The following is a 22,621-nucleotide window of genomic DNA, read 5'->3' as shown; positions in this document are numbered from 1 at the left end:
TGTCAAGTTCCAAAGGTGAGAGAAAAGAATCCTAACCAAATGAACTGAGAAAGTTTCAAGTAAAAGGAAGGAGGGTAAGGAGTCAGAAGATAAGGCTGGAGAGGTAGGTTGGGGGCACGTCCTAAAGGGCCTCATAAACCAATTTAAATCATTTGAAATTGAACCTAAGAGTATGTGAAAATATCGAAGAGGTTTCATCCTGGATACAGTTTCGATTCCCTTTTATGTAGGTTTCCCTTCCTCTCATGTGCAGATAAGTTGGAGGCAGGGAGACCAGTGAGAAGGCTGTTGCATTCATCCACATAACAGATGGGAGTGGCCTGTAGTGGAGATGAAGGGATGGATTAAAGAAATAGAGACCTGACAGTTGTTGGTGACTGGTTGGGAATTGGCAGGGATGAGAGTAAGGAAAGTAACATAGACAGCTCTAAGTGTTTGACCTGGTAGCTGAAGGAGGAGTTGTATGCATCACTGTGATGGAAACACAGGAACTCTGGCAGGTGTGTTGGGAGCTGGAGTTTAACGATACCAGGTTCAACTTCAAATGTAGTCAGTTTGAAGTGCCTGCAAGATATCTAAACAGAGGTACCCATTAGACAGTTAGATATTTGCCTCGGGAGCTCAGTAGAGAAGGCTGGGCTAGAGATAAAGATTTGAAAATGTGTAATAAAATAATAATGATTGAGACTGTGGAGGTAGATAAGTTTGCCTAGGTGGAGTGGAAGAGTGAGAAAAACTTTATCAGCTGTAACCCTGAGAAACTCAACAATTTAAGGAGAAGGCTGAGCAATAGAAATCTTTGAAAGAAATGAGAACATGCAGTCTTGGAGAGAGCAAGGAAACCAGGAGCGAGGGATGTCTCTAGAGCCAGAAGGGTAGTTGCTGCCCAGAAAGTCACCTAAGAGAGGGACTTGAGAAGCATCCATTGGCTTAAGGAGAAACAAGGTCACTGCTCTCCTTGTTGAAGGCAGTTTCATGAAAGTTGAAGAATGGATGGGAAGCAGGGAGAGAGCGCAAGTGTGGACATCTCCCTGGGTCTCAGTTCCCTCAGTTGCGGTGTGTAGGATATTCAGAAGTTACACCTTAGGGGCCACAGGGCTGGATTCTAGCACAGATATGTTTTTGTTTGGCCAGTACAGTATTCAAGATACATTTCTGCTCGGCTGAATACAGTTGCATAGAACCCTTTCAGATCCTTTGAGATATTAAAAATATGTCATACCTGGTTTTTACCTTGTGAGCTTGCTATGTAATCTAAAGCTTTCTACACACAATCTACATGAATTCTGATCAAAAATAACTACCGTTACAAACAATTCCACTATATTTCATATCACTGATATGTCATCTTAAGACTCTGTTACTGAGTATAATTTAAGATCCAGATGGCAAGAATACTGTGAAAATAATCTGTGTCTTCAAAGCATTGTGGTTATTGAAACAGTAATCTGCTTTAGTACTTCCCACTGACGGTTCCGACATTGTAATGCATACTTGACTATAGGAATTGTTTCATTTGGAGGGTGGTATTTCTTGCAGACATGATCCCGATGATTGTCATCATTACCATTGAGAATGTTGCCATGAATTCAGCCATGTACAGCCTTGGATGTTCATTGGGCTCAACGTCCTCTGGTGGCCTTGTTTCATTCTTTTGATGGTGGTGTTTCCTCTTTCTGGGAAATTCGATGCCTCCAAAGAGAATCTTTGCTGTGCCTTGAGATTTCATATTGAGCCCTTGGCAGAATATATATGGGATGGACAAGCCTAGGCTTTTGGAATTCAGCTCTTCTGGTTTCTGCCTTTTTAATTAATGTATTTATTTATTTTCTTCTCCCCAAAGCCCCCCAGTACATAGTTGTATGTTCTAGTTGTGAGTACCTCTGGTTGTGTTATGTGGGACACCGCCTCAGCATGGCCTGATGAGTGATGCCTTGTCTGCACCCGGGATCCGAACCGGCGAAACCCTGGGCCACCAAAGCAGAGCGCGTGAACTTAACCACTCGGCTATGGGGCTGGCCCTGCCTTTTTTAAAATTGAGTCTATAAAAGGTTTTTCAGTAAATGACTTCTACATAAACATGACTTTTCTCATTGCATATAATAAATGTTTATTCTTCCAAAGTCATATACAACTCAAATAGAAATGGATTCAGGACTCCATATGATAAATGGGAAGGCAAGAGGAGAGGTCTAGAAATCACAGCCTAGAATTTTCAACAGTCAGAGCTGTGATCTCAGCCTCTCCCAAAACCTGTGGGAAACTGAGGCCCAAAGGGAAAGGCAACAGTGTAGGCCACACAGCTAATCAGCAGCAGAGCCAGAGCCAGGTGAGGTCCTAAGCACATCGGATGCTCTTCTGAGCAGGGACTTCCTTCAGCCCTGTGCTGGAAGCTTCAACATAATGTGGAATGACTGCTCTACTCAGCTGGTTTCTCTCCTTCACCTCAGCTTTGTTCGTCTTCGTGTTTTCTCTTCGGGGCTTCTCCTCTGCCATAAAAAAACACTTTGTTTAAAATTCTTTCATTCCACATGCTGCACTCGGAAGTGCCATCTGATAAACGGTAGATTGGCAGCTTTGTAATGTGCTTTGATTAGATCATAGAGTTATTTCCCAGCTGTGTGACTTACTAAATATTTACAGATTAGCAAGTCTGCAGCGCTGCAAAGTTGTCTTGTTTTATGGATCTGGGGCTTTCACACTCTTTATTGCAGTAAGGAGAGGACCACCTGCTGCGTCTGTGCCCGACTCAGCTGAAGCAACGGCTGGTAAAGGCCACGCTCAGTGGAGCCCAGAGACCATCCAGCTGAAGCCTTTAGAAAATAGTCACCTCAAAGTTTAGTGAGAGAAATTGATTTGTGTATTTTTCATGCAGATGTTACATCTTGTAACAAGACTCCTTCATAGGTCTCTGTCCCAAAGAGCACTGTGCAGAGAGTCTGACCGAGAAGTTAAGAAACCTCACATGTAGCTCTGGTGCTGCCTCTACAAGCATATTCATGGACAAGATACTTCTCAGCGCTGGGCCTCATCTGAAACAGCTCAGTGAGATGAGCTTTGAGGCTGGCTGTTCTGCAGTTCTCTGATTCTTTTGTTACATGCTCTGGCATTTCCAGTCTTGATCCTCTCCTTGGATGTGCCAAGCACTAGGTGCCATATAGGAAGGCTTGTCTTCATTCTACAGGAGGTGGCGCTATAGTTTTAAGGACTAGTTTATATACCTGGTTTATTACCAAATCCCATTATCTTTAGAAGTGAATTTGAAGATGAACAGGCACTTCACAAAAGAGGATATCCAAATGGCCATTAAGTGTGTGAAAAAGTGCTCACCATCATTACTTATTAGGGATATAAAAATTAAACCTCAGATACAACTGCACATCCCCCAGAGTGGCTAAAATAAAAAATCTGACAATAGCAAGTTTGGACTAGGATGTGGAGCAACTAGAATTTTCACACGTTGCTGGCAGAGTGTATGATGGTAAAACCATTGTGAAAAATGGTAGTATCTTCTAAAGCTAAATATACTCTTACTTTATGACCCAACAATTTAGCTCCTGGGTTTATATCCAAGAGAAATGATTCCATACATCCATCTAAATGCATGTACAAGAACTTTCTCAGTAGCTTTTTTTATAATACACCAAACAGGAAACAATCCAAATGTCCATCAACAGAAGAATGGATAAACAAATGTTGTTATATTCCTATATTAGAATACTACACAGCAAAAAAAAAAAAAAAAAAAAGGAATGGACAGCTACATGTAACAACGTGGGTGAATCTCACAGCATTATGGTCAGAGAAAGAAAGCAGACACAAAAAAATACATAGTGTGTGATTCTATCAACATGGAGTTTTAGAAACATAAAACTAGTCTATGGTGATAAAAGCTGGAATAGTGATTACTTCTGGTGTGAGAGGTTGTTGACAGGGTACAGGTGGTGGCAGTGTTGTCTCCATCTGAGTGGTAGATGTGTGGATGTATACATATGTACAAATGCACTGAGCTGTGCTCCTAGACTTGTCCACTTTATTGTATATAAGTTATGCCTCAATAAAGACAATTGGGAAGAAAAGTGGGTTTGAATGATTCATCTGTGTATTTGATCCCATGCACTTGGTGTTGTAGGTCACTGGACATGTGAGGCAGTGGGAGTGAGGGGAACCAGAGGGAAATCGTTTTTAGCATGGTATTTGTTGTAACATCTCTCTTGGATTGATCCAGGGCCAGTACAGGCTACTTCTTTGAGAAGCACAGCAATTCAAATCTTATGAAGAGTAATTTGGAGCCCACCTATGGCAGACACTATCAGAGGGCTCTCTCCTTTCTAGGAGACTCCAGTCTAGAGGCTTACTCCCAAGTAAAAGTAAGACTTTTAGCTGGAATCTAATAGAAAATCTGGCGGGCTTTTATCCCCAGGGGTGGCTGCTAGAGAGACGGCCCAAGCTCTGAAAACACTGGCCCAGGCTGCCCGGGGAGTAGCTGCATCTACAAGTGACCCCGCGGCTGCACATGCTATGTTAGATTCTGCTCGAGACGTGATGGAGGGCTCAGCCATGCTCATCCAAGAAGCCAAGCAGGCCCTGATTGCACCTGGAGACGCAGAGAGTCAGCAGAGATTAGCCCAGGTGAGGCATGGCATTGGTAATGATGGTTATCATTAAGGTGGGCATGTCAGCAGGCTGTCTCCTGGGCACTTTTTCCTGTGTGAACACTTTTACTCAGTGGGTGTTTTCAGAACCTTCCAAACTGCCATAACAATGCTGGTCATACACACTATCCACATTTGTAAGTATTGCCTAGTAGTCCCCATAATGTGAGATCTGGTAATTCAGTCAACAGAGTATGGGGGGCTTGGTTGAGACCTGTCCTTGGACCTTTAGGAGCTGGGACGCATGTTTGTTTGGGGCCTGTGTATGCCTAAGTATGCTCCTCTCCCTGGCCTAGGAGTTGAGGGAGAGACACTTGGTCTAGCCGCTCAGAGTTTTAAGCTTTGACTCTCTTGCCTCTTAGGATGAGTCTTTGACTACCTGATGAAACTAGTAGGCTGGAGACCATCTATGTGAAGCTGTAGACGAGAGCCGGGAAGGAGATGGTTTAGATTAAAGAGAAGAACACAGCCCACTCCCAAAGACTGTATTACCGTTTAACTGAGGGTACCAAAGAGTGCAAAGAGAACCCTCACACATCCTTAAAAACTAGCGTGTGAGCAGCTCAAAATTGGTCTGGAATTCTCAGCACATCCCACCTGCCCTTGGGCGGAGTGAGATGTGGGGGTGATGGCACCAGAGGGTCGCTGAGCAGAAATCAGACACAGGCCTAGCTAACTGTGAGCCAAAGAACTCGAGACCTACTTCCCCCTCGGTGACCTCAGCAGGACTCCAAAGACGGGAGCTATTTCTGTTTCTCTCGGTATTAGATATCTTTGTTTTAGAACCTGACATAATATTGGAGAGTTCGTTTGAATCACAGTCGTGACTTAGCGTGGCGTTGGGGAGCAGGTAGAGTGTACTGTATCACTGTATCAGACCCTTTGCCAGGACAGGATGTTAACCCCAGTGAGAGGCCTAGAGGAGGTGATTTAACAGTAAACAGTGTCAGGTAGATGCTGCAGATAGTTTCCTGATCTTTTTCAGCTCTGCGTACTGTCACTGCTCATTCCCAACACATGTGCAAAAATGTTTGCACCAAAAGCTGCTTTCTTACAGAGCTTTTCTCCCTCCGCGTATTCAGGTGGCCAAAGCCGTTTCGCACTCCTTGAATAACTGTGTGAATTGCCTCCCTGGGCAGAAGGATGTGGATGTGGCCTTGAAGAGCATCGGGGAGTCCAGCAAGAAGCTGCTTGTAGACTCGGTGAGAGGTTTTGGACTAGGAAGGGGCACTTGGGGACTGGGCTTGCCTTAGATGTGAATGGAATCTTCTCCTCTCCACGGGATCTCCGGGCAGCTAACCTTTTTTCAGGAGCCCTATCTTTCCTCCCAATTTGCCTTTCCTTGTTTTGCTTTCTGGTCAGCAAAATTCCCAGGTGGAGCTTTCAAAGTTACCTTTTCTGTGATCTTATGTTGCTGCTTACTGTCTGGTCATCCCAATGAGACAGGAAAGGGGGGTATGTGATCAGCTGACTTCTTATCGGGACACCTCAGGCAGTGACAATCAGGCGATGGAGAGACGTGTGTCCAAAACTCATTGAGAGAGCGAGTACTCTGAAGAATTTCAGCTTGGGGCCCCTTCCCATCCCTGTTTTATGAGCCCCCTTCAGAGGAGCTTAGGCTCATTCACCTTTGTGTCTGCTCTGCCTGGTGCCTGCATGTACCAGGTATGAATATGCAAGCAATGTATGCAGTGTGACTGATATAGTCTAGATTAACTCGCCGGAGCTTTTCACAAACTGTTACAGTTCTGCTAGTGACAATTCTATAGAAAAGCTATATTATTAGCAAAGACCACTATTAAGCAAAATCGATGGCTATTAGTTTGGAAGAATAGGATTTGAAGTTTATCAGCACCTGCCTTTTAGTTTTAGAAAGCTAAACCTTTGAGAGTTTCCATCTAAGAGAGCCAAAATAGAGGGTGGTCAGAGAGTGGATCCTGGAGTCAGATCGCCTGGGTATGAGTCCTGACTCTGCCACTTAGGAAACTATAGCCCCTGAAGATAGCTGTCCTTACCATTTTTAGACCCATTGTGTCTAGCACTGAATAGGTGTTCAATAAACTTAAGTGAATGAGTGAATGTATATATATTGAAGGTCAAACTTGCCATGGGCTCAGCCACACAGAGCCTTTTAGTCTAGATGACTCAGAAATGCATCCCTGGAGAGTCTGTCTTCCCTCTGTGATACCTTCCTTTATTTCTCCCATGCAAAGTAAAACTTCTCCTGGAATATGTCTTCTGTTCCCTGTAGTTACCTCCAAGCACGAAGCCTTTCCAGGAAGCCCAGAGTGAACTGAACCAAGCAGCAGCTGATCTGAACCAGTCTGCTGGGGAAGTGGTCCATGCCACCCGGGGCCAGACCGGTGAGCTGGCTGCAGCCTCTGGAAAGTTCAGTGATGATTTTGATGAATTCCTCGATGCTGGCATTGAGATGGCGGGCCAAGCTCAGGTGAGTGTGGAGGGAGTGACTGGAGCTGACGTTGGCTCTCCTCTGCTGGACCATCCACCCTTGAGGCGAATTGGGCAAATAAGACTAGGGAACCTGTCAACAGCCCACACCGTCCCATTCTCCTCCTGCTGAGGACACTCCATGACCTCACAGGAATGACATTCCCAAAGACGCTATTAGCTTATGTGTGAAGTTGCTTCTTTGGAGATGAAGGATAACTTTTCCCACGATCCTCCAGCAGAATCTATCTTTTTACTTACACTTTTTTGGAGGGAGGGCAGCTCCATGTCTTAGACTTCAAATGTGGTATAATATAATAAGAAATCATGTATTTGGGGTTCAGTGGACCCGTTAGAAGGGACTGAGTGTCAAAAGATTAAAAATTACCTCCTTCAAATGAGCAGATAAACCCCTTTTTAGAACAAGGGAGCGTGACTGGTCTGGTGTCGGCTTGCAGAGCTCTTTTGTTCGTGAGCTCCAGTGAGCTCCCTAAAAGAGATATCCAGGGTGTTTCTTGCTCTGTTACCTACAAGAGGTTGTTTCTCAGATATTAAGCCAGGTGAGAAATGTGTCCTTTCCTGAGTCAGGAACTTCCGGGATGCAGTCAGCTCTGAATATCGAGACTGTGTTGGTCGTTTGTGCCAGGCTGAGATGTGGGAGCTACTTGACAACTCCAGCATTGTTGAGCAACATGCTGGAATTGTGTCCTGGTCTGTGCACTGACGTGTGTGTGCGCGCTCTCTTTTTTTTCTCTCTCTTTTCCCCTCCCCCCTTTTAATGCCTGCCCTTGTGAGACAGCACAGCTCTTAGCTGACCCACTTGGGGATGGATTTCTGTCCTGTTGCTTGTGTCTGGGTATCTGTTTGGGGAAGGGTAGACACCAGGCAGTCTCTCAGCAAGTTAGGCATCTGCACGCTAATTGGGCTTAATGCAATCCATACAGACAACTTGCTTCCATTTCAGGATGCTGCTCCTAGCTCTCTGAATGCTGCCTAGGAGACATGGACAGCCCCTAATTACTCTGGCTCCTTTTGACCTTCCAGACGAAAGAAGACCAGATCCAAGTGATAGGGAACCTCAAGAATATCTCTATGGCATCCAGCAAGCTGCTGTTAGCAGCCAAGTCCCTCTCGGTAGATCCAGGAGCCCCCAATGCGAAAAATCTCCTGGCTGCAGCTGCAAGGTAAGAGTGAAATAAAATGTGCTTTCATGTGTACTTAAATAATTTCAGTGTTTGAAAGATATGCCTGGTGTCCTGCTGCTTTTCCTGAGCAAAGAAGTGGTGCTGTCCTACATTGTCAGAGGTGGAGTCAAGAGAGATTCTGGTATTTTATTAAACTGGCACCTTTTCATGTGCCTTTCCCACTAAAGATGTCTTCTGTCTTCTCTTACAGCCTTTTCAAGAGGCCTTGCTTAGACTTACACCCCGTTGATTTATAAACATGATGGTTTAAATAGATTTTTTTTAAGTAGTGTTGTATCTTTCAAGTTATGAAAGTAATATATGCTCAATAAAAAAATCAGAAATTACTGAAGAGTGTAAAAAAGAAAATGATACTCAGCTAGCTATTCAGCATTTCTTGACCTCTTACTATGCGCCTGGCATCAATCTTAATTAGATGGATTTAAACATGTTCAATTTGTCATCTGCAGAAAGGCTCTAGTTTAGGATGAGTGGGGGAGGGGGAGTAAATTGTTTCTGGAAATATATTAAAACATGAATCTGAGTTTTGGATGGTGTCGATGTCTGTCTTTTCTGTTGTTTTCACCCAAGGAAGTGGGTAATACAATCCAATTCTTGCTCTAGGGCCGCTGTGGCAATTTAGTTCAATAACTAGTGATCGAATGCTGGTGTGTGGAGCAACTGCAGTGACAACCCAGGAAGATCTTATGTTAGCAATCCCACATGCGTGTTCCTGAACTGAGGGGATGGGGTATTTCATGTTTCTGTGTGGTGTGGGCATGTTTTCTGAACATTACCTGACATCACTTTATACTTGGAAAGCTAACAGCAGTGAGAAATTAAATGCAGGGAAATTAGGATGTATATTATAATTGGAAACCTTTTCAAAATGTGCAGATGAGTGATTTTTTTAAAAGCATAGCTTGAATTCTACTTTTTAATTTTTTTAGCTTGGTTTTGTTTGTTTATTTGTTTTGTCATGACTTTATCTCTCCTGGGAGCTCAGTGGCTGTTTTTAAGTTGTCAGAGACAGGAGACCTGAGTCTCGTCCATGCTTTAACGGCTGACTAACTTGGTTACGTTGGTCAGGTCGCTCAACCTGTCTCAACTTTCCCATCTGCAAGATGAAGGGGTGTGTTACGTCATGCTTAAGCTCGTTTCAGTTCTCAGTACATAAGTAATCATGGTACTAATGGTGAAACCTCTCTCTGGTCCCCTCCTGGCTTGTAGTGTTATTTTTTTGTGGTGGGATTAGACAATGTCAGGACAGTTCTCTTAAACTCCTGAGTTTCTTCATTTATCCCCAGATATATACTTTAGCTTCAGACAGTAGCTAGAGCCACTAAGAGACTGGAAAAATATTCTCACATCTCCTCACGTCCATCATAGGCTTTGTTTATGATTGTTCCAGCGAGTACCCTCCCTGGGTGGGGGTGGGGGTGGGAGATGAGGAGAGGGGGTGATGTCTTCTCTCTTAGCAGCTGTTTCTGATATAAAACCCTCTCTTGATCACTGTTTTTTCTTAAAAAGAGCTTTTGGATAAGGCAACTAACTGATGGTTCCAGGTACCTGAACTCAGATGTTTTTCATTATGTTCAATTTTTTGCATCATTTCAAAATTACAGTTTCCAACTTAGAACATGTTGTTCATTCTCTTAAATTGTGGGAACAAGGAGAGAGTATAAATTGGCCTTTTGAAAGACGGATAAGGAAGGAAACACAGGCCCCTAGGAATGTTCCTGGTGTCATGGTTCTGTGGGTGTCTGGAGGCCCCCTGGTGGTGAGACTGAGGTAAAGGACCTGGAGACTTGGTGAAAAAGCTTTCTTTGCCTCTGTCCTGGCTTTCAGCAGTAGATAGGGAGTTCCCAGCCTGATGGTTTCATAGCCAAGTAAGCACTTAAAATCATCACGTGAAATGGTTATCTCAGGCTGGAACTGTTACGAGAAGATGCTGGCACGTTCTCCTTGGCTTCTTGGCACATGTTGGCAAGCTCTGCTCCCTAGGGTGGTTTTCCAGTGGAAGCTCTAGCCAGGTCAAGTGAGTCAGGCAAGCTCCTCTTAGGAGGTAAAGCTCTGCCCAGCTAGAGTGTGTCCATTCATTCTCTTGTTATTTCATCTGTTCATTAAACAGATTTTTACCACATACTTGTTATGGCTAGGCCCAGCACTGGGTGCTGGGCACACACTGTGAATAAGATGGAGATGACCCCAGTGGAGTTAAGGCAGGAGGCACACACACACAGCATGCTCCCCTCATTCCATGTGGGCCTTCAAACACTCCTGTGCATAAATGCCCTTGGAGTTGAGCATCAGAGATCTGATCACCGTTGCTCTCATCTTCAGTCCCACTGCCCTCCCTGTTCTTTGTGTGTATGTGTCTGTGTGGTGAGGAAGATTGGCCCTGAGCTAACATCTGTTGCCAATCTTCCTCTTTTTGCTTGAGAAGATTGTCGCTGAGCTAACATCTGTGCCAGTCTTCCTCTATTTTGTATGCGGGACACCGCCACAGCATGGTTGGATGAGCAGTGTGTAGATCTTGCACCCGGGATCCAAACCCATGAAGCCCAGGCCACTGAAGTGGAGCACGTGAACTTAACTACTATGCCACGGGGCCAGCCCCTGCCCTTCCTGTTCTTGAGACAGCCAAGCCCTGCCTGTCCTTCATGTGAGTGTCCCCAAAGGCCCAAGGATGCCACTGTGGGGACCCAGCCCTGGACCAACTCAGCCCTGCCTTGCTCCTGTGTCAGCAGACTTGAATCCTTTATTCTTTATGGTCTCCATGATTCTTCCTGCTTTGGGAAAAAAGCTTTGCCTCTGGAAAAGCAGTAGAGGATGACGTTTTCTTCTGCTCTTCATTCTGCATCTGAGCCCAGGTACATCTGAGGAACTTGATCCCTTGGTCTCTGATGCCTAGTGGGAAGGAAGTCATTTTCTGTTGAGTTCTGGCTTGTTCATCTTCTTCACATATAACTGGTGGGCTCTGGCTCTTTTATGACAAATTGCGTGGAGCTAGAGACCTTTGTCAACCGTTCATCAGCCTTCTCTCTGACCAGGGGCTGGTCTGATGCTCCCTGAACTTAGTCAAGGAGATGGAAAACTAGTTAGCAGTTGCATGAATGAGGGAGTGTCCTACCTCTGAGCACCTCCCCTGAGCTGCTGCTTGCACCACAGTCACCCTGGCCAGAAGGACTCTGGGCTGAAGACTTCGCACCCACAGCTGCCAGCGTCGGGACCACCCCACACGTGCTCTCCAGTCTCCTGAGGGCTCCCTAGGACCTTGCAGGTGGCTCCTCTTCCCCAGCTGCCCTTTGCTTTGAAGTTCCTGCCAGGCAGGCTTCCTCCTGTCTCCAGAGATGGTAAAAAAGGATGGCCCAGCAAGCAGTACTTCCACAGTATGAAACAGAAAAATGTAGACTGGGCCTTCTGTTGGTGACTCTCCTCTAGAATGTTCTCTTCTCTTTATCCAAATAAGGATCTCACTCAGGCCTGACTTTTCAATTGCTCCCTTCCATGTCAAGCCCCCCGTTCCACGCAGAACCCAGGCCCATGGGTCCAGGCTTTACTTTCTTCCATGCTCCCTGTGAATCCCACGTATATCTGGCCTCACAGGTTCAGGATCCTGTCTGGTGTCATAGCCCCATCACTGCTTCCTTCGGCTCACCTTCTTTGTGTCTTGTCTGTTCATTGTCTTGTCTCTCCAACTGGATTGCAAGCACTTTGCTTTCCTAGAGAGACTTAAACTATTATTTTTTGATCCCTGTGCCTTTTGTGTAGCGAAACCCAGGGAAAATAGGTACGGGTGGATTTCAGTTGGCTCTTTCCTGCCTTCCTAAGCACCACCTCCCTTGAGAAAGGAAAATGTCTGATGTTGCTTTTTTTCCCTTCTCCAAGCTCCTTATCCAATGATTTGTGCTTAATAGATAATCAAAAGCACAAATTGGTTGATTTCCTTCTCTCACCCTTGTCCCAATTCCATATTGATTGAAAATTTCCCTCCAGTGCTGCCAACCTCCAGTCGATACAATTCAATATCTCTGAACATTAAACCGTTTGTAGGTTAGAAAGCCTTTTCTGAGAGCTGGTGGCGCTAGGCCTAGCCGGGTCTTGCAGCTGGGCGTGAGGCACGAAAGAAGACAGGATCCTCCATGGGTTAAGGCTACCTTTCCAGATAGTCCAACAACTAAGTCACCAGTTTCCAAGGGCGTTTGCACCACCTATGGAAAACATCGGATCTGTGCACACCGGATATCCTTGACAACTCACCCTGCCATCCCCCTGCACAAAAGTTGCTGTACCAGCAGACAACGAAGGCGACCACTGAGTTTCTTTTTATCACCAAGTAGATATACTATCCCTGCCAACAAAACAGAGTACACAAAGTGCCTCTTCACAATATCACAACCAGTTGAGACCCTGCTAAAAAAATCAGCTTGCCTAGATGAGCACCCGTCTCTCCTTGGTTAGCCAGGATTTGAAGGATGGGTTCTGTCCTGTGCTGCTGGTAAGTGACTGACACTTTGACACACTGAACTGGTCCTGAGAACTGAGATGTCTTCTTTGTAAGTGAAGAATATACAACGTAATCTTGAAGAACTGCACAGTGGTGTGAGCCAGAAGCATACTGCGTGTGTGTGTAATGGACTGTGAAACAGACAAATTAATCTTGTTGAAAGGATTTTTCATCTTTTGTTTCTCTTTGCCAGTGTTAGCCAGTGTTTTGCTGGCTTAGATGGTTGCCTTTTTCTGGTTCCTTTTTCTCTTCTCTTCTGATGGGTCCCAGAAATCCCTCTCCTGACCCCTTATCAGAATCAGAAAGTGAGGAAGAAGAGAACTCTAACTACCTCAATGAGAGTTCTGGGGAAGAGTGGGATTCCTCTGAAGAAGAGGACCCTGTGGTGCCCAACCTAACGCCTCTTGAGAGTCTTGCCTGACAGGTTAAGTGCCTTTTAAAATACTCTACAACTTGGAAACCTTTAAATCCTAATTCCTGGTTATATCATGCTAAACTCTTGGATCCAAGCACACTGGTCCATATACTTCGAGAGATAGGTCTAAGACTCTCCCATTGTTCCCACTGTGTACCAAAACTGGAACCAATTCCTGAATGGCCGCCTCTGGCTTCTTGTGGAGTCCCACCTTTTCAAAAGCCCCTTATCAGTCCCAGCGGGCTTTCTAGAGATCATGCCACTCTAAATGAAGCCCTGCAATTTGCTACCAAACGGTCAAGCCGAACATTGAGTAGAGCCACTCCCATACCTGAATACCTAAAATAGATCCCTAATTCATGGGTGTCCGGTTGTTGCTGTGGCTGGTTAACTAAAACAGTTAAGGAAACAACCCGCACTGAACCCAACAACACTACTTATTCCTGCACTGACTTCCAAAAGGCAGTTAACAAACTCCTAACAGCATCACTGTAAAGATCCACCATTTGTTCTGATCTCTCTCATGTTGTTAAAGGAATACAAAGTTACACAGCCTGCATTTGAGCAAATAATGCCTTCTTAACCAAACTATACGCTGTCCTGACAGGCTGCAGTACTGCCAAGTACTGAATATTTACCCAAGAGTCCCATAACTCAACTACAGAAAGTGTGCATTGTGAGCATTCCCTTTGACAGACCATGCCAATAAAATGAGAACTTCAATGGAGGATTAGTCAAAGGGACCATATCATAAAAGATAAGTTGACTATTCTCCACATTCAGTTCTCCCCCCAGTTAATTTTGCCTATCTGAATGGACTCTAACTAAATGTCTAATTATTAATGAGAAGGAAAAAGTAGCCCACTACCCCTTTTGTTACCCAATCTCAGAACAGCCACTGTGGAAAGTGGGAAGTTAGCTACTCCTAGTAATACCTTTCTGGCATTCTAGGGGAGGTAGTTGAAGCAAATTGAATAACTAGACAAAAGAAAATGGCGGGAAGATGGATTTATCTCCCATCTTTTATAGAGACAGGCCTATATATGACACCCTTTAGGGATTCCTGTTTTTGGAGAAGGGAATATAGTGTAAAACTTAGCTTACACTACTCCAGTCCTATCATGGTACCTGCAGTTACAACATAAACATTTATATCATAGGCTCCCACGAGGGGATCTCTAGCTAAATTGACGTATAAGATCATACCTAGGGATTAAACAGACACTTGTTTTGTAGGGAATATGTTTCCTGCATCTTGGCACCCAAACTTTAGGCAAAGGCAAATAAAACACATTCTAAAAGACGAACAGGGAAGAATTAAGAGAGCATTTATGCTTTCAGTGTTAACTGCTAGTGGATTAAAGTATTTTATCTGTATAACGTTCTCTGGAGCCGTACTTTATGCACTTTCCACATGCATTGCAAACTTTTTCAGGAACATTTCTAACTTTAAAGAACCTTACTACAGAAAATCTTAGCCTGATACAATCTGAAGTTAAAGAGTTTTTTAGCATTATTGTTTCTACATAGATTAGATTTCCTTCTAGCTAAACGAAGAATATTTACCCTTGTAAATGAGTCTTGCTGTGTTTATTTACATAAGTCAAAAACATAGATATCAACGTACCTAAAATAAAACATATGAGACCATTAAATCTTTTCATACACCTACAACGAAGAGTGAAACCTGTGTGTGAGTCTGGTTGACTGACATCTAAAGGGACTCAGAAAACAGACTGTTAAAGATATAACAATATATCCTTTCCCTTGTTTTAGTTTAACCTTTTCCTATTCTCCATAATTAAGTGCTGTATACAATGTGGCATCAAAAAATCGAAGCATTAATGGAATCACAAATTTTATAAATGTTTAGCACTTTAAAGAGAGAGAAGAATGGTTGTAACTTAATGAGTTATATGAGTATATGAGTATAATGAGTTAATGAGTTATGAGTTATTTCTGCTGAGCTTTAGTTGTCTTAAGAAAAAAGGAGGGGATTGTAGTAGGTAGAAAAAAATATTTGTCAGTGGAAAATTACTGAATTGAAACCGTATCATACTGTTAGTGTAACTGAATGATCAGAAACTGTTCCTACGTAGATGTTCTGTGAAACTGATTTTTAAAATGTTACGAGAACCTGTTACTTTTGTTAAGAGGGAGGTGGGACAATGTAGGGAGGTCTAAAAATTAAAATATGTTGATGTTTATGTAACCATTAAAAAAAAAAAGCCTTTTCTGAACATTGGACATTGTGGATCCCAATTTTTTTAAAAACTGGGAATGACTAGGTAAGCCTAGATAAAGAATAAAATGCAAGAAAATACTATCTCTAGATGGTGGAATTATTAGCTTTTTTGTATTTTTTAAAAATAAACTTGTATAACTTTGATCATTAAAAAACGTTGTGAAAAAAAATAACTACGGTTCAGGTCTATTTGGATTTAGACAGAGGGAGAACACTGCTAATTTTGGCCATATTTATGGGTGTAAGTTGGTTAATTCATAATTTTTTTAGTAGATTTACTGAAAGTTTTTCTTTAAAAATATCGTTATAAAATCACTGTTGGGGCCAGCCCAGGTGGTGCAGCAGTTAAGTTCACACATTCCCCTTCTCAGCAGCCTGTTTGGATCCTGGGTGCGGACATGGCACTGCTTGGCAAAAGCCATGCTGTGGTGGGCGTCCCACATATAGAATGGAGGAAGATGGGCATGGATGTTAGCTCAGGGCCAGTCTTCCTCAGCAAAAAACAAGAGGAGGATTGGCAGTAGTTAGCTCAGGGCTAATCTTCCTCATTAAAAAAAATCACTGTTAACATTTTGATATATCATTGTCATTTTTCTATGCCTATATATTTATTTTTACAGTTGTGGGTTCATACTGTTAATACTGTTTTGTAGATTTTATTTTACTTAATTGTGTATCGTGAATATTCTTCTGTGATGTTAGGAATATGCTATATGTTATGACTTTTAATGGTTGCCCAGAATTCTGTTGTGGACCATATTTATTTTGTCAATATTGTTACATATTCGGGATGCCCCCCATCTTTCAATCTTGTAAATAACTACTGTAGTTTGAAACATACAAATATTATTTTTCACTATCAAATCTACATAACCAATTGCCTCTAGGCTCTTTGTTTATTTTTTGGCTACATAATCTAGGCTCTAAAATGAGTTATGGGGGTGATTGATAGCTAAATAATGCTCCTTAGCATGGATCAGTATTACTCAAATGACTCATTCAGACATGTAGTGCTGTGCTGGCACTTTTAGGGATTATCCAACCACAAACCCTTAGTCTGTTGGTTTTTATTTTCACTCTAAGTTTTTATTTGAAAAATTTCCACATCTACAAAATAGTTAAAAGTTAGAACAATGAACAGCTATGTAGTCTCTGGATTCGCCAATTGTAAATACTTAGTTTTTAATGGAAAAATCTTTATATAATGACTAGGTTTTAAAATAAGGCAGATAAACAGGAAACATTGAAAGAAATAAGCTAAATGGAAAGCTTGTGTGATGTGTGGAAATATTCTCCAAATGTTCATGTCATCACAGTTGAGGGCATTTTGCATCCTTTGTTATGTTGGACTATGCCAGCCTGTCCACTAAGAAGTGTGTCTTGAAGGTTACCCCACTGAACACCAAGTTGGACTCTTTGAGGGACAACCTTCTAGTGAATACATCATGGGCTGCACCCTCCAAGGTGGTCAGAACTAGAGATTGTTTTGCTATTTCAGTGGTGGTTGTTTTGCTTGGCACCATGGAGAACAGTGCTTCCCCATGACACCTTAATGAAGCACTTTTCCCCAAACACATGAACCACTAGAGTCAGTCTTACAAAAACTGTTTTGGAATTCCTTCCTGGGTTCGGGAATGTTTTTCTTCTTCCCATCGCCCTAGCTAAATTTAAAATTCAAAGCAGTATCATCAAATAATTAAGCTGATTGCCTTTGTACATTGGCAACATCATTTTCCATCTAATTTGATATTCTGTGGGAAGCTGCAAAGCCAATTTAACTAATAAAATGAGGCGTCTTTTATATCAGACAGTGTTAATAATCAACAGCATCATGTGCCCCAGTTTTGTTTGTTCTGTTTCAAGCTGCCCGTTAGCTGCAGTGGTTAGTAACAGAATGGAATTCAGGGCCCTGCCAGAAATGTGGACCAATTATGACCCTACCAAAAAGTGGGTATGGATCTGGCTTTGGAGTCAGATAGGCATGGGTTTAAGTTTTGTTTCTGCTCCTTACTCATCGCATCCCTAATTCTCCTTAGGGAATTACCTCATCTCTCTGTTTTTTTCATTTAAAAACACAAGGAAATTCAGTTTTAAGACTTCCTATAAAGCTACAGTAATCAAAACAGTGTGGTATCGGCAAAGGGTTAGACACACAGATTAATGAAATAGAATAGAATCCAGAAGTACACTCGCACAAATATGGCCAATGGATTGCCAGCAAAGTTACAAACAATTCCAAAGACAAAGGATAGCCTTTTAAACAAATGGTGCTGGAATCATTGGACTTCCGATCCTTGAAAAAAATCTAGGCTGCCTTTTAAGTTCTAGGAAGAATAAAGACATGTAAAATCATACAAGAGTGTCTAATTCCTATTAGTGTTAACAAGAAAATAGCTATTTCAAAGAATAATTTTGAGATAGCTTCTAGGAACTAGTCAGTCATGAAGAATTTATTGGAACGTAGAGATTTTAAAATCATAGGCACAGTTTGCTATATGTCTACTGTGTTTTAAAATATACAAAATATTCCAAAATATACAAAGGCTATCCAAAATAGCCTAGCTCAGATAACCTGCTTCCTTTATGGGCTGCTGGTAAAGGATCTTTTTCTTCTTTTTTTTAAGATTGGCACCCGAGCTGACATCTGTTGCCAGTCATCTTCTTTTTTTCCTTCTCCCCAAAGCCCCCCAGTACATCGTTGTATATTCTATTTGTGGGTCCTTCTACTTGTGCTATGTGGGACGCCGCCTCAGCATGGCTTGATGAGCAGTGCCATGTCTGTGCCCAGGATCTGAACTGGTGAACCCCTGGGCTACTGAAGCGGAGTGTGCGAACCTAACCACTTGGCCATGGGGCCGGGCCCTAATGAAGGACCTTGAAGACAGTATTAATATGATCTCTTTGCTGTTTGCAACTTCGTCATGAATTCTTTATGAATACATTAAAAGACAATGATACTTTCTTAAGAGACCTATTAGTATCCTTTAAGGGTAAATCAAATGAATAATCAGAAGCAGGGTAGGGGTTCTCATTGTGTCTTCCCTATGAATGAATTATTGTTGGTTGTTTAGAGCCTCGTGGAAGAGTTCTCACTGGAATCCCAGCCTATGCATATAGTGAGTTAATTGTATTTCTAGTGAACCTGCAAAGCATTGTTGGGGAAATTACTGTTGATCTTAAAGAAAACCCAACAACAAACACCTTTTCTGTTTCTGTCACAGAGCGGTGACAGAGAGCATCAATCAACTCATCACTCTGTGCACCCAACAAGCCCCTGGCCAGAAAGAGTGTGATAATGCCCTGCGGGAGCTCGAGGTAGGTCCCTGGGAAGGCTGCTGAGGATTTAAGAGTGTGTCTGTCTGTCCTTTCCCTGCAGAGTCTGTTTCTTTTCCTTAGTCTTTGTCCTTTATCTTTCCTGGGAGCCTACTGGGGCCAAAGTTCCAATCCACATAGGAAGGAACTGAAGAAGCGTTAGGTTTGGGGGAATTATCATCCCTGCTTCCCCTTTTCCCATTAGAGTGGGAGTTATTGTGTTAAAGTGTTCTTTATTTCAACAGGAAGAGGTCTGTGGTGTTGGATATGGGCTGAAGATGAGCAATTCCTGCCTGAAAAGTTTCAGAGAGATTATTTGGGGGCAGTTTGGAAAAGCTGGGATGGATGTGCTTTTTGAGTAAAAATGATTTCCTCATACATTTTATTTTGTAACATTAGGGGGCACGTAAGAGGAAACCCAGGAGCAGCACTAATTACTCTGTGATCAAGGTGGCTGTGGGGCCCTTCGTGGCCCAGAACACAGTGTGGGTGCTTTTTGATTTCTATTCACACTTAGGGTTTATTTGTAAATGAAATTCATTTATGCCCATAGAATGTATGTGGGTGAACATAAAACCAATGTGCCTACTTGTATGTAAAGCAGTCCTAACCAATGCAGGTTATACTGAAACAGCCAAATGGATATCTCAGTAGATATGGGTTGCTTGTACCCAATGTACCTTTAGTTTTCTGGATTATTAGCATGGTCTGGCATGGTGGGAGCAGCCATTGTGCCAGAAGGTGGGTTTGGTTGCAGTTTCTGCAGAGTTTGATTGAGGCCCAGCCTGACAATGGCAGTAGGCTATCATGTGCCGCTGGAAGGGAAAAGAGGCTTGTTACCACAAGGCTGAAGCATTCTGAAAACAGTGGGGAATGCTTCCTATGTTGAGTGAATTATTGCCTATTCCAGTCTGTTCACATTTGCAAATATAAGTGAAATGTGAGGTGTTGATCTAAATGAGGTCTGTTGGCCTAGGTACAAATACTCTGTCCCTTAATGATATTCTTGATGCCAAAACTGTGACTACTTCAGGATTTTTGTTACTAAAACAATTTTGATTATCCGAGGAGTTAGGGGGTGGTTCTTCAATAAAATGAACTCCTTTAGGCTGCCCTTTTTCTCTCACCTCTTTAAATGAGTAACCCAGCAGTTTCCACCATTACTTCCTTCCAACCCTTTGTAATTCAGACAACCTTTTCTTTTTGTTGGCTGCGTCCCTTATGCTGCTGGGTCCTCCTGTACATTCTCACTCAATGGGGAGGAGGTTGAATGGCTGTATCCCCAGACTTTCCTCTCCTGGAAAAGTCCCTCATCAGTGACGATCAAAGGTCATTACAACATGAAAGCTAGTGATGATTTTCAGTGGCCTGGAGACAAAGACAGAGGCAAGCCCAATCCCCAATTCCTTGATGGGGACATAAACAAGAGTGAACATTTTCTGTGCTTTTTAAATTAAAAACAAATGAACCATCCCAGTGGGCAGTTTGGGGGAGTTCCCTTCCTTCATGTCTACCCATCAAAACTTCCAAACTTGAAAACTGAGGTCTCTACTGATCATGAAGAAATGAGCTAACCTGTCCTTGAAATTTAAACTCCTTGGAGTTATCCAGCGGAGAAATTGTACTGATTTGCCGTGAGTATGTTGCCTTGCATTAACTTTCAGATTTCTATAGGAAAAAGATCTCCCCCTTCTGTGAATACTGTGCTTCTCCTTCAGAATTGAAAACAGGAGATTCTCCTCTCTGTCAGAGCCAACCTGAGACACCCTCTCCTCCCATCAGTACTGTGTTGCTAGCAGGAAATCTGAAGTCATTTGTGCCATGATCTAAATTCCTCTCAAGAATTGGGGTAGTTGAGTGATCATGACCAGAATCCTGTATATGAAGGGGGAGTTGACTGATATTTTATGTTGAATTTCTCTTGTGCTGTAATGCTTGCTTTTTAAGTTGTGTTCTCCTTCTGTAGACTGTCAAGGGGATGTTGGACAATCCTAATGAACCCGTTAGTGACCTCTCTTACTTTGACTGCATTGAGAGTGTGATGGAAAACTCCAAGGTAAGCCTCCCTGTGCTGGGAACATTATTCCTGAGTATAGGGAAAAATCTAGTCGTACTCTGTGTGCATCTGCCTGTGGCCGCCCTGTATGGCTACGTGTATCATGAAGCCTTGTTGTGGCAACCTCTGCTCAGGTGCTTCTCAAACTTGACTGTGCATCAGCATCACTGAGGGCTCATTAACCACAGGTTGCTGGGCCCCACCCCTGAGTTTCTGATTCAGTAGATCTGAGGTGGGGCTGATATCCTGCCTTTCTGACCAATTCCCAGATCCTGCCATGTGGTCAGGAGCCACACTTTGAGGACTACTGCTTATCCCGTATCACAGCTGGGTCCTATTGTGAATCAAATCATGTATTTCCTTCAGTTGGGACTGGACTGCTGGGGAAAACCCTTCACTGACCTCAGCTTGCATGAGACTCTCTTGTGTATTCTTTTTGCCATCCGTCCATGCTATGCATTCTCAAGGGGAGTGAAAAATTGGTGTTTTTTTGGAGAAGGTAGAAGAATCTAAGACAATACTGTGGTTTGTGTCCCAACCCCCAAATCTTAACCTTACTCAACAAAATCTTATTTTCTAGTATTTAATTTGATATGGAGGGCAACTAGGGAAGAGAAAAACTAAAAAGACTTCTTAGTGAAGTAATAACTTCTAAAAAGGCTGAGAAACACTGGCCTGTGGTAGTAATATCATTGTTTTTGAAAATGCCTCAAAATCAGGGGGAATGAAATGCAGTGAGCTGAATGGCTCTGGGCAGTTGCAGTCCGGCTCTGAACGTGGAGGACGAGCGCATGCTCGTTCCCATCACTTTTACCTTAGCTTTGGGGAGACATCCGTGTTGGTGATGTCAGGAGGCTCACTTTGCGATGGGCTAAGACTAGAGTTTGCTCTGTTCAGCATCCTTTATGGAACTGCGGATTGTCTAAGGGGAGAATGTAAACATTTTTCATACTTAGAGCCAAAGAAACTGCTCCTTCTTAAAGAGGGATGCGAGGTTAGGAAGAGGAAAATGAAAATACTGTCCATAAAAATACCCTCTAACTTCTTTGCTTTGCAAGTCCTTATGTAAACTGGATTAATTTGTATATGTAAGCAATTGTAGGAAATTTATTTCATTTCTCCAAGATGGCTTATTGACAAATGAAGAGCTCTGTGTTGGGTTCCAGACTTGGCAATGCCATAGTCCCTCCCAAGAATTCTGTTGAGCAGCCTTCAGTTCCACCATCTGCAACCCTGGAAGGTGGGACCTGCCCTCCTGGAGTGTAATAAGGCCCGCAGAAGACAGAACACCAGCTATGGGGCAGGCACCCTGCCTCTGCCCACGTGCCTGTCTGTGTAACCTTCTGCAGGGTGCTTGACCTCTCTGGGTTAGATTCTAAAACAACCTTGGATTCTAAAATCCTTTTGAGCTTTTTTTTTTTTTTTAAGATTTTATTTTTATTTTTTTCCTTTTTCTCCCCAAGGCCCCCCAGTACATAGTTGTATATTCTTTGTTGTGGGTCCTTCTAGTTGTGGCATGTGGGACGCCGCCTCAGCGTGGCTTGATGAGCAGTGCCATGTCCGCGCCCAGGATTCGAACTGACGAAACACTGGGCCGCCTGCAGCGGAGCACGCAAACCCAGCCACTCGGCCACGGGGCCAGCCCCCTTTGAGCTGTTATTTTAAAGACCTCTGAAGAAAGAATATACCAATGATTTTCAAAATAAGGGGAAATACTTACAAAATTTAGGAAACATCCTTAGTTCATGTTCAGATTATCATAAATATATATACACACTTCTTCACAAAAAAATTTT

The 22,621-nt window shown here is 43.0% G+C and overlaps 1 protein-coding gene and 1 pseudogene across 17 annotated transcripts in view; both read left to right on the top strand.

Annotated features, from left to right (window-relative positions):
* The window catches only part of TLN2 (talin 2), a 415,035-nt gene that overhangs the window by 305,177 nt on the left and 87,237 nt on the right, over positions 1-22,621 (top strand). For all 17 annotated transcript variants that reach the window (XM_023616303.2, XM_023616310.2, XM_023616279.2 and 14 more), the window contains 6 exons: positions 4,424-4,632; positions 5,738-5,857; positions 6,907-7,104; positions 8,148-8,287; positions 18,679-18,772; positions 20,736-20,825. In XM_023616303.2, coding sequence (XP_023472071.1) covers positions 4,424-4,632; positions 5,738-5,857; positions 6,907-7,104; positions 8,148-8,287; positions 18,679-18,772; positions 20,736-20,825 — 851 coding nt within the window. The remainder of the gene's footprint in view (positions 1-4,423; positions 4,633-5,737; positions 5,858-6,906; positions 7,105-8,147; positions 8,288-18,678; positions 18,773-20,735; positions 20,826-22,621) is intronic.
* On the top strand, positions 12,935-13,824 carry LOC138917701 (DDB1- and CUL4-associated factor 16-like; annotated as a pseudogene).

The sequence above is a fragment of the Equus caballus genome, chromosome 1 (genome assembly GCF_041296265.1).
Source record: "Equus caballus isolate H_3958 breed thoroughbred chromosome 1, TB-T2T, whole genome shotgun sequence".
In the NCBI taxonomy this organism is placed as follows: domain Eukaryota; kingdom Metazoa; phylum Chordata; class Mammalia; order Perissodactyla; family Equidae; genus Equus; species Equus caballus.
Note: the sequence above shows the minus strand (reverse complement) of the source record. Positions and strands in the feature narration are given on the sequence as shown.